The sequence below is a fragment of the Babylonia areolata genome, chromosome 5 (genome assembly GCF_041734735.1).
Source record: "Babylonia areolata isolate BAREFJ2019XMU chromosome 5, ASM4173473v1, whole genome shotgun sequence".
NCBI lineage: Eukaryota > Metazoa > Mollusca > Gastropoda > Neogastropoda > Buccinidae > Babylonia > Babylonia areolata.
This window is the reverse complement of record NC_134880.1, coordinates 31,325,544-31,343,734: the sequence shown is the minus strand read 5'-3', so window position 1 is coordinate 31,343,734 and position 18,191 is coordinate 31,325,544. Positions and strand designations below refer to the sequence as shown.

The window sequence follows — 18,191 nt, the reverse complement described above, 5'->3', positions numbered from 1 at the left end:
TCTCCTCCCTGATAAGAGGCTCTGTCAGGGCGACCGAACTTTTCCCTCACCACATAGAACACCCTTCTATGGATACTTACAAAACCCTGTCTCGCGTGCACCTCGGGGATCAGCTGCATAGCACGAGACATAAATTCAGATCCCCAAAACCCCAAAACAGGCGTGCAAAAAAGGTGGGAAAAGATTGTGCTTAGGTAGCAGAATGACAAAAGCAGAGCGGCTGTCAAAGAAATTCTTTAGAATCGGCAGTTGGAATTGTTCCAGCGCGAGAATGAGAATCTCAACAATTGAGAAATTGGCATATGATTTTGACATTTTATGTCTCCAAGAGACCAGGACAAGTGCAGACAGACCAATACATTTTGAGAATTTCACAGTCTTTCAAAGGAATGAAGGAAGAGGAGTAGCAATCATACTGAACAAAAACCTAAAAAACAAAGTTTCCACCATAAATCTAGAGAAATGGTGTAGCAACTCATGTGAACTAGTGGGGGTACGTCTCGAAAAACCTGACGGAATTCACAAAAGCATCGTGCTCATCAATGCCTATGTTCACCCAGGAACCTGCACAACAAAAGAGGATTGGGCCTTTTTAGAGGAAATAGCGAACAAACTTGGAGACTCAGTCATTATCTGTGGAGACCTCAATGCAAGATCCAAGCTATGGGACCAGCGGAACACCAACCCACAAGGACTCGCACTTGAAGGAATGATAGGGGAAATTCTTCTTAGCCCATTAACAACCACATCCCCAACTCGCCTTGGAACAAGATAAGGGGACAGTGACAGTGTGATCGACATTGCTCTAACATCTCCAAAATTCAGAGCAGAAATGAATGCAGAGACGCTTCCACACCAAGGCAGTGACCACCTCCCGGTAGTTTTCAGTCTACAGAAACTGTCAGATAAACGCTGCATGAAACCGCGTGATCCATTTCAGTATGAAACCAAAGAGACAACCGTCATCGAAAAATTAAGACGCAGAAGAAACAAAAGAACGGCACTGAACAGGATGCAAACTATTCAGCCCCCATGGTGGAATACCGACACAGAGAGAGCCTGGATAGAAAAACATGCGGCTGTCAAACTTTGGCAAAAAGAAAGAACAAAACCATCTCCAGACAAAGATATTGAAACAAAAATGAAAGAAAAAACTAAACAGTTTGAAACCATTGCTCAAGAGGCCAAAAATGACAAGTGGAAACAGTTTTGCGAGGCACTCAGTTATGACTCAACACTGACAGAGTTCTGGCAATTTTATCGTCGCATGGAAGGGAAAACGTGCACAACAACAACCCCAGACATGGTAGACACTGACGGAACCAAGCTTAAGACAAACGAAGAAAAAGGATCCGCCCTGCTCAAACGTTTCATACAACAGAGCGATCAGAGAAACTTAGATGAGAAAAAGAAATATGTTGAGGAGTTAAACCAAACCCTTATGCAGACTGGACCTGATGATGACTTGACAATAGATGATCTAAATGAAGCAATAGCTAAATGCAAGAAAGAATCTGCCCCTGGCCCAGACAAAGTTCGCTACTCGGACATCAAGGAACTATCGGAAGAAGACAGAAGCAAACTTTTCAATCTATATCAAAACAGTTTCCACAATGGACATGTGCCGGAGGACTGGACACACAGCTTCTTAAAACCCATACCAAAACCAGGAAAGGACCATCATCAGGTAAGCGGCTACCGGATCCTAACCATGCAAAACATCGCTGGAAAGCTCATGGAACGCATGATAGCCAGAAAACTTGCAAGGGATCTTGAACACAGGCACATTCTCCCTTCAAATCAAGGTGGTTACAGAACAGGCAAGTCCACATGGGAAAATGCAGCTGCTTTTGCATATGAGGTGTATGAAGGATTTCAAAGGAAAGAAGAAACACTAGCAGTAGCAATCGACCTTGAAGATGCCTACAATAAAGTCCAGTTTGCACACCTCATGGAGCTGCTACTAAGGTATGGAGTAAGTTTGACACTGACAAGATGGATAGCAGCAGCGCTTCAGGAAAGAACCGTCGTCCTACGCCTCGGAGATTGGATGTCTGCACCTTCTAAACTATCCATGGGACTGCCACAAGGGTCTCCGCTCTCTCCTGTCCTCTACAATGTCTACACGAAGGGCCTTGCAGACTTAAACAACAATGGAATAGCTCGGGTGCTTACTCTTGCGGATGATGGCCTGGTCTTCAAAACTTCGAAAGATGCTCAGGAAAGAACCAAAGCCGTCCAGAAACAACTAAACAATATTGCTCAATGGTGCAAAGACACAGGATCTTCCATCAACCCAGCGAAAGCCCAAACATTGCTGTGCACCCTGAACAACAGAACCGCGAGCAAAGCACCACCTTCTGTGTCATTCGATGGGATTCAGATCGAGAAAACTGAATGCCTACGCTACCTAGGAATACACTTCGACAGGATGCTGACCTTCAGAAAACATACGGAAAATACTGTTCTCAAATGCAAAAAAGGCCTTTCAGTCTTAAAGGCAATGGCAACCAAAGGTATTGAACAACGCCACCCCTTCCTGCTACACCAATCACTCGTCCTCAGTGTGATCGACTACGGACTTGGGCTAACAACACCGTCTCAAAGCAACCTCCTAAAATTAGAAAGAGTACAAAATGAAGCTATGAGGCTGATCCTTGGAACAACAAAAGACACGCCCACAGAAACCACGCGATACCTGCTTGACCTTCCTTCAGTGCAGGCCAGAAACAAGTTAGAACAGGTCAAGACCTACTTCAAAGCATTAGAAAACCCTCAAAACCCACTGCATGATGCAGTCAAAGAACCAAAAGGCAGCCGTCTAGGGCGAGGAAGATCATGGATGGGGCAAGCAGAAGACACAATCCAGCTAGTATGCCGACTACAAGACCTGAAAGAAACAAAAGAATGGGAGAAAAACCCCGAAAACCTCAACCATCTATTCAACACAGCCATTTCACCCACTCTAGGAAGACATTGTTGGGAATGGCCAGAGGGCAAAACTGATGCGGAAGTGAAGCTACTCATAGAAGAAAACAGTAAAGAAGAGGACATCATCATATACACAGATGGCTCAGTCACCAAAGACCAATCCGGTTGGGGATTCACTGCGAAACAAAATGGAAAAACAGTTAGGGAAGAGAATGCTGCCTACAAAGTCACAACCTCCAGCCTAACGATGGAAGTTGAAGCTGTGACACATGCCCTCCAGTGGCTATCGTCCATCCATACGCCCGGAAACCAACATGCCATGATTCAAACAGACTCAATGAACCTCATACAGAAAATTGAAAACGGAATGGGAAGCCCAGAGTGGCATAAGGCAATGCGCAACTTTCAGATAAAAAAAATCACATGGTCATACTGCCCGGGACATGCAGGAGTTAAGGGAAATGAGCGAGCTGACAGACTTGCTGGTAACGCAACACCAACGAGCGGCCTACATCTAGGAAAATCGGAAATCCTCAGAAAAGTCAAAGAATATCAAAAAGAACAGGTACAAGGCCATCACACCATCGATCGCCTCAAAGAAATAAAAGCAGAGAGCGGGAGCGGCCGTAAGTCTAACATGAAAGGTAGAGCACGATGCTTTGCAAATCAAACAAATATCGGCATCATTTCCAAACCAACATTGCGCAAATTTCTTCAAAACGGAACAGAGTCTCTGTGGGCTTTTCCAAATACAGTAGACTGAGCAACACACTAGACGCCACATTCTTGGCATCAGAGATCTTTTCCCATCCCTCTTGCGGCCAGTCAGTGGCAGCCTCTGTGCGTGTGTGTATGTGTGTGTTTGTGTGTATGTGTGGGTCTATGTTTTTGAGTGCGTTTGTGCATGCGTGAGAGTGTAAGTGTACGCAAGTGTCAGGAGAGTTCTGTGCATGTGTGTGTGTGTGTGTGTGTGTGTGTGTTGTGTGTGTGTGTGTGTGAGGGGGAGGTGGGGGTGCAGGGAGGAGGTGAGATAGAGGATGAGGTATGTGAGTGTATGCATGCCTACACTGTGGGAGCATCAGGATATTGGAACGTATATATTATATATATATCTTTGTATATATGTGTGTGGGGTTGGGGGTGGGAGATATGGACGTGTGTGTGTGTGCTTGTACAAGTAAGTGTTCATCTGTGTGTGTGAGTGTGTGTGTGCGTGTGCGTGTTTGTGTGTGTGTGTGTGTGTGTGTGTGGGTGTGTGTGCCATGGAAGCTGCGATACATAGACTAGAAACTCCGAGTGTGTGGAGGAGGGGGTAGAGGAGGTGCAGGGAAATTTGTGGTGTGTGTGTGTGTGTGTGTGTGTGTGTGTGTGTGTGTGTGTATTGGAGCTCATGTACGTTTATATGTATTTGACTGTGCTTTCATATCTATGAAACTGCGTTTTGGGGGCATATCTGTTATGCATGTGTGGGTGTATGTGTGAATGTGTGTCTTCATGTTTTATATTTATTTGCTTATTTATCATCATTGTTGTCTTATTTATTTAATTATTTATTTATTATTATTATTATTATTTTATCATTATTTTCATTACTACTATTTTTTTTTCTTCTCTTTTTCTTTTTTTTCCATCATAATTATTATTTATTTATTTATGTATGTACGCTTCTCTCTCTCTCTCTCTCTATATATATATATACATACATATATATATATATATATATATATATGTATGTATGTATGTATATATATATACCTTTTTTTTTTTTCTCAAGGCCTGACTAAGCGCGTTGGGTTACGCTGCTGGTCAGGCATCTGCTTGGCAGATGTGGTGTAGCGTATATGGATTTGTCCGAACGCAGTGACGCCTCCTTGAGCTACTGATACTGATTCCATGAAAAGACATTCATTATGTAGGCATGTGAATTCTGAGGTGTTGCCAATGTGATGCCCATTTCATTACATTGTATGCTGTGTACAATGTTACATGTGCAACTGTTCTAGTCTATAATAATAATAATGATGATAACAATAATAATGATAGTATCTGTATAGCGCTGAATCTTGTGCAGAGACAAATCTAAGTGCTTTCACACCAGTCATTCACACACATGCATAACTCTAAAACTGAAGAAACTGAAGACAAGGAAGAGGCAGAGGAGGGAGGCTATCTTGTGAAGTGGTGGGTTTTAAGGCCAGACTTGAAAGAGCTGAGTGCGGAGACTTGACGAAGCGAAAGAGGAAGTTCATTCCAAATGCAAAGTCCAGAGACAGAGAAAGAACGGCGTCCAACAGTGGACTGTTTGAACCTGGGTATGAGTCACTGTTACCAATAAAAGTTCTAATTTCTTTATTATTCATTAAGTTGCTTTTTTTTAAACTGAAAAAAAAGAGATCAACATGACAAACAGACATTTACTGAATGGCAGTAACTAGTATACCATGATCCATAAAAATGTGTGTACAAATTTGCTGTCTTAAATAAAGCCATACAACTTTCTTTACATGCACACACATATCATAATACATGCAATGTCAGTATTCACCAGAAGCTCTTCTTTCTGTTTAATGAGGTTGTCTCTGACTTTCTCCAGTTCTGATATCCTCTGCCTGCAAGAGAAAAAAGTCACATTTGTATGGTGTTCCAAACTAGGGCATTTATCTATTTCTGTATAGCATAATTACTGCTGGAATTAGTTTGGTTTTGCTTTGCTATTTTGTCCTACAAACCACAGAGAATGATGGGATACAGTGTGGTTGCCATGTGGTAAGCTTTTGTGAATGTGATCATGCTCAATGAGGAATGGTTAACAGATATGGAAGCTCTGATGAATACACAACTGGCTGCACTCCAGAGGATTATAGAATAGAATAGAATAGAACAGAATTGAATAGAACAGAACAGAATAGAATATGTCTTTATTACCAAGTGTACCAGGGTCACAAGGAATATTGGGGGGGACAGTACATAACAATATACGAACATAAATAAAAAATCATACACAAACACAGATACAGTAGAAATAAGATACATACAAGTGCATATCGATATAAAAACTTGTGCATACTCACGCATGCACACACTACACACACACACACACACACATGCGCACACACACACACGTTTGAACAGAAGCTGCATATTACATGTGGATGGGGCTGATGACTAGATATTCAGGTAGATGGTTGTTGGTTGTACAATTCTATTTATTACACTGGATTTGTTCAAGAGACAGGGCATTGACTGCTTTGGGGAAAAAGCTATTGGTGAAGCGATTGGTTTTTGTCCTTTTACTTCTGTACCATTGACCAGAGGGGAGCATCTCGAAAATCCCAAAAGCTGGATGTGATTTGTCCTGGATGATTCATTTTGCTTTTTTGAATGGCCGCTTATAATATATGTCTTCTAGAGAAGGTAGATCAGCCCCAGTAATCTTGGTGGCAGTTTTTACGATTCTGTTAAGGGCTGCAACTTCTGCCTTGGAAATGTTCCCGTACCAAACAGTAATAGCAAAGGTTAGCACACTTTCAATGACTGCTCGGTAGAAATCAACCATGATTTCTTTTTTAATTCCGAACTGTTTTGAGGCGTCGAAGAAAGTACAGTTGCTGTTGTGCTTTCTTAACAATTTTTTCCGTATTTTTCTCCCGTTTCAAATCGTTGGAAATGATCAGTCCGAGAAATATAAAGTCGCTGATGATCTCTACTTGCTTGTCTTCAATGATAAGTGGTAAGGGGTCAGATCTGGTCTTCCTGAAATCTAGAATTAATTCTTTGGTTTTTTATACGTTGAGTTCTAAGTTGTTTTGATCATACCAGTTGACAAGTTCATGTACTTCTTTCCTGTATTTTGACTCATCACTCTTCGTAACCATCCCTTCTAGAATTGTATCGCCGGCAAACTTGACCATGGTGTTACATTCATCTTGAGTTGCACAGTCATGTGTTAATAATGAGTACAACAGTGGGGATAGAAAACATCCCTGTGGGGTGCCTATGTTGAGAATGCATGTGGAGGAAGTGAGGTCACCAACTTTAACAACTTGCGGTCTGCATCTTAGAAAATTTAGGATCCATGCACAAATTGATTCAGACAGCGAGAGGTCTTTCAGTTTAAAATAGTTTTGATGGCACTATTGTGCTGAATGCAGAGCTGTAGTCAATGAAAAGGATCCTGGCATAGCTGTTAACTTTCCCTTCTTAATGCGTTTTTCAACACTTCTTTTTGCCTTATTGTGGGCTATTCTATCATCAGTTTCACAAAAAGCTCTCTCTTTTTCCTTTAGTTTTTGCCTTACACCAAATTTTGTCGTTTGAAAATATTTTGATATTTTTTTATGGAATGCACACACTTTCACAGAATAAAATATAATCAACACACTTTCACAGAATAAAATATAATCAAACACTGTGTTGGTATATTCATTGAGTCTTTAAAAACATTCCAGTCAGTACATTCGAAACAGTCCTGCAAGGTCTCTAAGGCAGGGGCCAACCACTGTTTCACAGTTTTTAAGACTGGTTTTTCAGCTTTCAGTTTTTGTTGGAATACCGGCACCAGAAAAATCATGCTGTGGTCGGATTGTCCCAAAGGCGCACGGCGGATCGAGTGGTATGCCTTCTTGATGGAGGTGTAGCAGTGGTCGAGGGTCTTCTCACCACGTGTTGGACAGTTCACTTGCTGGTACAGCTTCGGCATTTCTTTCTTGAGACTGGCTTTGTTGAAATCACCAGCAACAATGACAGTGGAGTTGGGCCAACTGTTCTCACACTTGCTAATTTCATCAGCTAGAAGACCAAGTGCGGGGGAGAGGTTCGCTGTGGGATGGACGTACACAGCAATCAGCGTCACTGAGGGAATTTTGCGTGGGAGGTAGAAGAGTCGGCACTGGATGTAGGAACTCCATGTCAGGGAAGCAGGCATGCGATAGCACTTTGACATCAGAGCACCAACGTGTGTTCATGAAGAAACACACATCACCAATTGTCACATGTCAGTGTATGTCGGCAGGTTGGGAAAAGGTCGGATGGAAGATCCGATAATTGAGTTTTACATAGGGGTGTCAGGTAGGTTCTGATCTATAATTGTAGAGTGGAACCATGTTTGTTGTGTGTTTCCGCCTTCCCTGCTGGGAGAGCTCATTGTGATGGGACTTGCGGGAGGGGCTTCCGGTTTTGAACTTCGAGGGAGAGCGACACTTCTCTTCCTTGGATTGCGAGAGTCCAAAGCTTGTGTTGCTAGTTAGAGGCATCGTTTTCTTTTCTATTGTCGGATTTAGTGCTGTAGAAGTTGGTTTCGTGTTGATTTGTTGCTGGAGATTCTTGTGGGTTTTGTGCTGTACTGGAGTGATTTTGCTGTCGTGTGAAGTGCCTTGTTATCGAACGGGACTTTTTTTTTCTAGTTCGGGAGTTCGTCATTTATGTTTATAGTACAAGCCATCCAGGGATTGCCTGAAGATCTTGGGTTAAGCTGAGTGCTAATCTCGTATTATTGTTGACTGGTCTAGAGTGGGCCAAGTCAGGGGACTGCAGAATCAATGTAGTCGAAATTCCTTCTTCTGGAGTGTTAGATCCAGGTTGTAGTCGACTGTTAGTTTCCCAGTACAAGTTCTGGTTGCTGGAGTGCGGGTCGACAGGTTACTGGTTTGGAGCCAGTTCAGTTGCTGACGTTTAAAGTCGTGATTTCTGCTGAGTCCAGTAGTGGATCTGTAGATAATCTCACCAGACAGCATGGTAAGGATATTTCTATTGTTGTGAGAATGTATGGTGGGTGCATGTGAAAGACTTGGGTATAATGGGGTTATAATTATTAATGGTGAGATTAAGGGTGTAATGGAGATAATACATTTGATAGTATGTTCATTATAATAAAGATTAAAATTTGGTGTGGTCACCCTTTTTGAAAGGTGTTTGTATGAATGTTGTCTTGTTACACGTTTTCATTTAGTACTGGATAAGTAAAATTAATACAGGTTAAGTAAACCACCCCTAAAATTGTTAGGACAATTTTGCATAAGCTCTTTTGTGTAAACCAATACCCCTAGACTATTATTGTATTAAGAGAGTTTGTGACACCACCCCTTTGCTGGCCTGAGTCAGTAGTGTGGTCAGCTCTGTGTACAGTGAAGCCTGGTGGTTGAACGGCACTGTCAGGGATGTCCGGGTTAAGCCATGTTTCAGTGAAACAAAACACAGAGCACTCTTTGTAGTGTCTCCTCGTCTGAATATTACATGTGAGTTCATCAATTTTGTTGGGTAGAGATCTACAGGAACATACTGGGTAGAGGTGGGCGAAAACTTCGTTGGCGTAACCTTGAAAGGGCCCCACCTCGCTTTCCCCATTTACGCGCGGACTGAGGTTTGCGTGCTGACCGGTCGGTGTTCATTGTTGACGATTGTAGACCATGATAGAGTGAGTCGAAGTGAGATCTCAGCACACTGGACTCACCTACCTTGTTCCCTAACACGCAGCAGCGTGTCACAATCATATCAGCTGTTTCCCTAACACACATAAACAGAATCAAACACAAAATAAACAGGACAGCTATCCCCGTGTCGCCATTGGTCGGTGCCATCTTGAATCTTGAATGGGGTTAGTTTTCCAGTTCTGGTTTCTAAACTTTGGTTCTTTAGCATTGAGGCATTGCATTCAAGTTTACTGAAGGCATTCAGTACGATTTTATAAATGAAGAACCCCTGTAATGGAGTATGGCTTCCTAAACTGTAGAGTAAACATGAACACACATGTAAATGCCTACCTTTAGATACCAGTGAATGTGGGAATGACTGTGCTTATATGCAAAAGAAACAAAACAAAACAAAACAAAAAACCAAGAGAAGGAGAGAGACAGAAACAGAAACATGGAGACAGACAGGGAAAGAGAAGACAATACATACCTGAGCAACTCATTTTCACTCCTCATCTGATCCACTTTTCCACTGAGCTGTTCCACATCCTGCAGTTTGTTGAGACTGCTCTCCGTCTGCATGTAACATGTATGCAGGTCATGGCATGAAACCTTTACCATATGATTATACACAAAAGCTGTGCCATCTGTTGGGCTTTGCCCAGTAAACAAAATCACATTAATGATGGGAAAGCCATAGTTATTGACTCCACTTGAGGTGATTTTAATATACTATATTGTATATTTTTCTGTTCAGATTGTGTGTCTCTTCATTCTTTGTTATTATTTTATTCTTTCATCACAGTATTCATGCTAAGGAGAACACGACCTTTATCCCTACACCCTAAGTATGCATTTGTTTACCCTTTTTTTTTTCTTTTTCTTTTTTTTTTTGCTGCCCCCTCATTTGCACCGTTTCAGTGGCATTACTACCACGCCGCTCAGTTAGATTCCCCCATACACGGCCACACCCGGGTTTGTCCGTCACAGTTCCAGCGTCAGCAGTCCGCAGGGAACCATTGATGTAAGGTCGCCAAGACGCCACACACCAGAGGAGACCCTGCACTGCTGCTGAGTCACTTCGGTGGTGTTTAGTGGTGCCTGTTCTGATTTAACATACTTAGGACACCACCTACTAAGCCCCCTACTAATGACAATAATGGCGGAGCCAGACTGAGTGAGCGTCCCTCCCAGACTGGAGACCGCCACCATGTCCCTCAAACAACAGCACCCCATGAATCTTCTGACACTGAAGACATTGACAGGGCTCACCTCAAGCACAGAAGTGGAGGGGTATCGAAACTGAGGTCACCATGAGAGCAGGGCATGAAAGGCCACAGACTTTGAGACTGTTTTGTCTATATTGATGATGATGGATGAGGAGGAGGAGGATGACAATGACAATGTTGCCATGGAGGTCCATTTTGGTTTGGGACTGCGTGACAAGGCTGTACTCTACACTTCCTGTCATAGTGATATCCAGGCGTTAACCAGGCCCAAAAGATACAGACACTTACAGTGTTGGTCAAGTAATTAGAGCAACACACCCAAAGACGCATCCTTGAAGTGGATGACACTCAACTGTGTGGTCCCAGTCTTCCCATTTAAGCCCACAGCACACTCAACTCTGGGTAGGAGCGGCCATGGGCCGAAAAACCCACCTCCGCTGGGATTCGAACCCATGTCCTCCCATGCATCAGTCCGTGACGCTAACCACTTTGCCACGGCGGCTGGTTGCACTGCATTTGTTTACCTACTGAAGAGGATTTTTTAAGATCTTGTCAGCAATTGCTGTTTTGTTCCTAAAAATTCTTTCACTAGCTTTATGTGCAATTTGCAAAGCAGCACATATCTGTTGTTCCAGCAATTTGTGACAAGTCACATGCCTGGCACACAATCTTCCTGTGACCACGACACATTTTGTCAAAGTCCCCCTAGAAAGCTATGAATCTTAAGAGTATGTAATGCTGCATCTGTATCAGGGTTACACATACAGACAACAACAGGATAAATGCCATGAACTACTCAGACATAATCAATAGGATATTCTCCTCTACAGACCTACATGAATGGGATATTGAAACCAATTGGTCAACACATTTTTCCAAATCAAGTCCTAAGTTTTTAATTAGCTATAATGAAAATGAATGAAGCATTATCATTCAATAACAAACACTTCTGTACTCTGAAGAAACTTCATAAGATGTAAATGAAAAAAGAAGTCTTGAAAATAAAGAATATAAATACGAAGTCCTGAAAATGGAGAATTAAAATGAAGTTTTTCTCAATGTTTTCTCACTTCCTGTTATAGTCTTTCTCCCTATCTCTTTCTCTCTACTTCTTTAGGTCATTTTGTCAAAAACTGATTTGGACAAAAGTTGATATTTTCTGACTGGTTCTGTTATTTTCATCATTTCCCTTGACAAGATTTGTTTTCCTATTTGCAGACTTTCAATATTGCAGTTAAAGGCTTTATCAAAAGTGTATCAACAGTGATATTCAAAGTAACTGTTGTAGTGATAGTAGTTTGTCCCTTGAAACTGTTGGACTTGAATGCTCATAGTCATTGTTTCAGTAAATCTAATCAAAGAACTCTTATCTTCAGAAACCTTTTATGTCTCCTGTGAGAAGATCCAGAAATTGTCCGATGCAAAGCCAAGTCCATTCAGAGAGAAAAGGAGCAGTTGATTTCCATTCTAGCAGAAGACATTACATCCTAGTTAATCAAAAGCTAAAACCACTGGCTGAAACTGATGCAAGGTTGCACACACAAAAATGCTGGCCTTGTTCTGACTGAACTGAAATTACCAAACTGGTAATTTGGGGAGGATCAACTTCTCACCAAAGTTTATCACACATAATGTCTGAGCTAACAAAGAAACTTACTTGACAATCACCAAACTAATGAAAAAGTAATGGGACACTGGTCCTCTTCAGCAATAAAATGATCAGACATTCTCATCCCTTTATCAGTCCGTGTCTGTTGTCCAGTGATTATGTGTACCCCTGCTGATGTCAAGTTTCATAAGAATCCTGCACAAAGTTTATTACAAAATGAGCAAAAATGATAGATGTCTTGAACTGTGACAATGCACAAAAGTCAACATCACACTGAATAATATCTAAGAGACCTTAAAATCTTTATTCATTGCTCTCAGCTGCATTATGATTGTTCCAGTGGTTTAAGAAACCATTAATTATGCAGACAGATATGTCAGTGGGTCACAAGTTTATGAGAATGCGTAGAGTTACAACTGTATGTAACATTTATCAAAGTTCATTAAATAGTTTCTCAAAAATAAACACAAATACAAACCCTTTTATACACTGAGCAAAGTCCCTGGTGCATCAATGGCTTGTGAGACACCTTTGTTCAAACCTGACTTCCAGTTAAAGAAACACATCCAATCACTTCAAATAAATTTCATCCCAAGTCAGGAGTTTCTTGTGATGTCAGTGTGTCCTCACAAACCACAGAACGAGGAACTCGTGACTCCAACCCTACTTTCAGTTCCAGTGCACTGAAACCACTTTATCTTGATATGACAGGATATACATCTGCCAGTATTGCCAGTGACCCCAAGACACAGAAGCGGCGTTCCTCTACATGCAAGTGTGTACTCACAGAGACATAGTGGGATAAGCAACTTGTGTTTCAAACTCTGCTTTCAGTTGTCTTCTTTGTTCTGTTTGTTTGGTTTGGTTTATCTTAGTACAGGAAAACCTATTTAGAGACCCAGGCTTTGATACACAACCAACAGACCTGGAGGAATCTGGTGGACAGTTTTTCAATGTGGACATCCCAGTGACTCCACAGAGTTCAGAGAGAAAAAGTACAAACTGACCCGTGTGTAGTGTGTTGAGTGGTACTGTTGTGGTGATGGTGATATATAAGAGAAAATTATCTCCTTTAATGGAGGAAAAACAAAACAAAAAGACATCATCAACCCCTTTTCCCCCAGTACTGAAAAAACAAAAAGATTCAGGTAACTGTTTTATTCAATGAACAAAATTAACAAATATTTCAGAAATCACTTTACCACACACACACACCAACTTGAACAACAATCCAATCTGAAAATTTTACAAATCATTTTTTCTTCTTCTTTATTTGTGGGCTACAACTACCACCTTATACTCGTAAACACAAGTGGGTTTTTACATGTATGCAGGGTTCGCGCTAGGATTTTTCAAAACCAGTCCCTTCGCCTCCTACCCCAACCGTTTTTCAGCGCCTCTGAGCAAAACCAGTCCTTGTGAGAAAAATCCAGTAGCATTACAAATAACGATGTAAATGTTTGCAAGCACGAGTCAGAGACTGTCAAACAAAAGACAGTTCACTTACCTACTTTCGACGCACTTTCATTGCGAAGAAACGATCAGTGCCAGAGTCAACATCAAAGTCTCGAACACTCTTAGCGTGGATATTGAGGCGCATCAGCCGTGACACTCTCCCTTCGCCCAGCCAGGAACGCGCCTCTGTTTTGATTCCGTTCTGGACACTGAAACCTCTCTCCGACTCAAACCCACAGCTGCAGCGTTCTTTCTCTGGGCTTCCTCTTCAAGTTCCAGTGTCAGTGCTGGGTACATACTCCTGACAGCTGTGACAGCTTTCCCCAGACTTAGCCAGCGCACACTGATTGGATGCTTCAAGCATAGATACTCCACCGAATCTAGGGCATCACAGATCTCTTTCAAACGATGGGTTCTGTCACCCGAAGCCTTGTACAATTTGAAGATCTGCTGCAAACAAAGTCTGTAGTCCGATATGGATTGCACATTTTCTGTAGCATCCTTTGTCGCCAGCGCTACACGGTGAGCGGCACAGTGAATGTGTACTAGAGCAGGTTGACGGGCCTACAGTCGAACGCCCACACCATTCAGTCGGCCTGTCATAACGGACGCACCATCCGACCCCAATCCGGCCAGCTGCCTATCTGTGATCGACCATTCTTGAAGCACTTCGACCAACATGTCAAAAACACATTCTGATGTTCCCCTGTCGATGGTGTAGTTGCCTAAGAAAAGTGTCTCAACAACACCGTTGTTCTCAATGCGAGCAAACATGATTAGCTTCTTGTCCAAAGTACAGTTCAAAGTTTCGCCTATGATGATGCCCACAGAATCACTTTTCTCGAGTTTTTCTCTGATTTCCTGCTTGGTAATATCATCCAAACACTGTTCCATCTGTGACACTGAAGAGTGGTGCGTGTAGACCGGCCCTGACTTCAGTGACTGTACTCCATTCACCTCCTGAAGTTCAATCAGTGCTCCAAAATTATTGGCAGCGATATTGCGTTTTGACATGCATAACACAGTTCGTAACTGCGCTTTCACACATTCTTTTTCATCAGCACGGGCTGCTTCAGAGTGTGGGACCATGGAGGCTTGTTTTGTGTCTGTTGCTACTGCTGCCTTATGAGATACACTCTTTGCATGGTCTGCCAGGGTAGAATACTGGAAATTTCGTGATCCCCTAGTTAAACCATTTTTCTGTTTGGTTTTGATGCACACTTTACAGTACATTGTCATTTCATCACTTGCATCAACCTCCAGCCATCTGAAATCTTTCAGCCATGATTAGTGCTGGTGCTAGGCCTATCTTCTGTGCTGGTGGAGCTGATTGGAGTATTGTCACTCGAAGTCTGTGGTCGGTCTGAACTGCCTGAACCTGCGCTTCTTTCGGGCTGCCTGTCTGAATCACTTCTTCCACTTCGTGAAAAAAATGAAAAAATCGACTGCTGGTTCTTTTCTGCCATTGTGATCCCACTGATCATTCAGTGAATAGGCGCGTGAATAAGTACTGGCTCTGCTGCATCCAGTTTGAAAATTGTAATGACGCGACTTAGCCTAGCATCACAAGCGACGACCCAGACAGACAGACGTCTGGGAGAAGTTGCGAATAACAGGCAGTAAAGCGCGTCTGTACAGCTTTTATTATGGGACAGTCGCTATTCTGCTCTGTACCTTCATCAATTACTGATGGCTAGGCCTACGTGACAATCTGCATGTGTGCGAAGAGGCAGGAGGGTGGTGGAGAGGGGAGAGGGCTGGTTGAAAGATAAGGCAATTAAAGTGCTGAAGCCTTATGAACGATCAACTTTTTCTTTCTTTTGTTTTTCAGCCTTTTTATTTATTCCCCCACCCCCCCTTAATCTCTAACCAGTTGCAGCAAATTAAAACCAGTCCCTGGGACTGACAGCTAAAAAATTTCCAGTATTTCCTCTTTATAACCAGTAATTTACTGGTAATTGCCAGTTAACGCGAACCCTGTTGTGTATCTTTATGATGGATCTCTGCAATGCATTGACATCAAATTCAACATCAGAATCAACAGCAAACAACAAAATTAAGGCAATGTGTATAACTCAAACAGAAATATAATATACCAAGACTTGAACTGAATCCTTCCCAGGTGACGTTGGGAATAATATCAAAATGATTCAACTTTCTACATAAAAATGACAGAAAAAGGTGTTTCACAATGCTTTACCCTCATGTAAGGAAGTGTGAGAACTGGACCAAATAGTTTTTGATGTTTGTTGCGATACAACCTTTTCTATCACATCTTTTTAGAATGTTCTTCATTTCATGCCTGTTCGTATGTTCATCTGTTTGTGTTAACATCATTTAGCATGCAAGATTGCACTGAAAATAGATTCTCAGTTTCATAAAAAACACTAAGAACATGAAACCATGGACGTTGAAGCTATGACAAATGCTCTCCAGTGGCTGTCATCTATTCTTATACCTAGAAACCAAAATGCCAAGATTCTAACGGACTCAATGAACCTCGTACAAAAAATTGAAAGTGAAATGGGAAGCCCAGAGTGGCATGAGGCAATGCAAAACTTTTAGATTCAAAATCTCACATGGTCATACTGCCTAGGACATGCAGGTGTCAAGGTAAATAAGCGAGCAGACAGGCTTGCTGGTAATGCAACAACTACGAGCAGTCTGCATCCAGGAAAATCGGAAATCCTTAGAAAAGTAAAAGAGTACCTAAAAAAAGAGATACAAAGCCATCACACCATCAATCGCCTCACAGACAGAAAGGTTGAGAGAGGGAGTGGCCATAAGTCTAGCATGAAAGGTAGAGCATAATCCTTTGCAAATCAAACGAATCATTTCCAGACCAACACTGTGCAAATTTCTTCAAAATGGAACAGTCTGTGTGGGCTTTTCCAAATACAGTAGACTGAGCAACACGCTAGACATCATATTCCTGGTATCAGAGATCTTTTCCCACCCCTCTTGCAGCAAATCAGTGGCAGCATGTGTGTGTGTGTGTGTGAAGTGCATGTGTTTAAGTATACGCATGTGTCAGGAGAACTGTGTGTGTGTGCAAGCGCATACATGTGTGTATTTGCATATGTATGCGAGTGTGTCTGTGTGGGTGTGTTTGCATCATAGGAGCTACGATTTGTGTATGTGCTTGTGTATGTGCATTTGTGTGTGTGAGTGTGTGTAGAACATGGGATATGTTTGTATGCATGTCTGTATTGTGGGAGCTACAGATTATTGGAATGTGTGACTGTGTATATATGTGTGTAAGTGTGTGTGTGTGGGTATGGACTTGTTTGTTTGTGTGGGTGTGTGTGAGTGTGTGTGTGTTTTTGCCCTGGAAGCTGCGATACATAGGAATGTGCATGTGGGGGAGGGGGGGGGGTGCAGGGTAATGTGGGAGATGGTGTGTGTGTGTGTGCGTGTGTGTGTTCGTTCATTCTTTAGTTTTATGTCTTTTCCCTATATGTGGTATTAGTCGAGGGTTGGAAAAAAAAAATGAGGGAGGGAAAAGAAATTACTGTGAACGCATGCGAGTATGTAAATGTGTGTATGCATGTGTGCATGAGTGTGTGCATATGTGTGCGCGGGTGCATGTGTGTATGTGTTACATATAGTTATGATCCATTGAAGTTTTGTTTAAAAAAGAAAAAGCACAATATAACACCTTTTTAATGAAATACTAACAACTATAACAGCAAACCAACTGGACTATTTAACAAGGATTTGAAAAAGTCATACATTAGCAATGGACTGCTGAAGATTGTCAACAAAGGAGATGATTTCAGGTCAGGGATGTGAGACTAACATATGGCAAATTAGCATATGATTGGCTGTTATGTAAGCACCACAACCCCCAAAAATGGAGTGGCAGGGTAAAAAAGGTCCTGCACGTAAAAGCCCACTCGTGTACATACAAGTGAACATGGGGAGCTGCAGCCCACGAACAAAGAAGAAGAACAGTAAGCACCACAGATGCAAGAAACATTACCGACATACTTGGTCTTAAAACAATTCATTTTCCATCTGCAGATCAAAGAAATAATTTGTGGCTTATGAAAATCATTTTGATAATGTTTTCCCATGAAGCCATACATTTTCTGTATATCTTTATGTAACTTTTTTTTTTTTATTCAAGCTGAAATTTTGACCATTGTACTTATTCTAACATGGTGTAACATTCCTGTGGTGAAAGCGGAATATTTAAATCTAACACTCTGTGTGTGTGTGTGTGTGTGTGTGTGTGTGTGTTTGTTTATGTGGCGGGGCAAGTGTGCTTTATGTGTAGTGTTGGCCCTGTGCACTTTTGTTTGTGCTTTCATATCGGTGAAACTGCATGTTTGTTGCATATCTGGTGTGTGTGTGTGTGTGTGTGTGTGTGTGTGTTGCGTTACCAGCAAGTCTGTCAGCTTACTCATTTCCCTTAACACCTGCATGCCCCAGGCAGTATGACCATGCAAGTTTTTGAATCTGAAAGTTGCGCATTGCCTCATGCCACTCTGGGCTTCCCATTCCACTTTCAATTTTCTGTATGAGGGTCATTGAGTCCGTTAGAATCATGGCATGTTG

The 18,191-nt window shown here is 42.0% G+C and overlaps 1 protein-coding gene across 7 annotated transcripts in view; it reads right to left on the bottom strand.

The window, feature by feature from the left end:
- Nucleotides 1–18,191, bottom strand: part of LOC143282022 (uncharacterized) — a 231,484-nt gene that overhangs the window by 92,597 nt on the left and 120,696 nt on the right. For all 7 annotated transcript variants that reach the window (XM_076587446.1, XM_076587445.1, XM_076587443.1 and 4 more), the window contains 2 exons: nucleotides 9,829–9,914; nucleotides 5,477–5,540 (listed from right to left, as the gene is read on the bottom strand). In XM_076587446.1, the coding sequence (XP_076443561.1) occupies nucleotides 5,477–5,540; nucleotides 9,829–9,914 (150 nt within the window). The remainder of the gene's footprint in view (nucleotides 1–5,476; nucleotides 5,541–9,828; nucleotides 9,915–18,191) is intronic.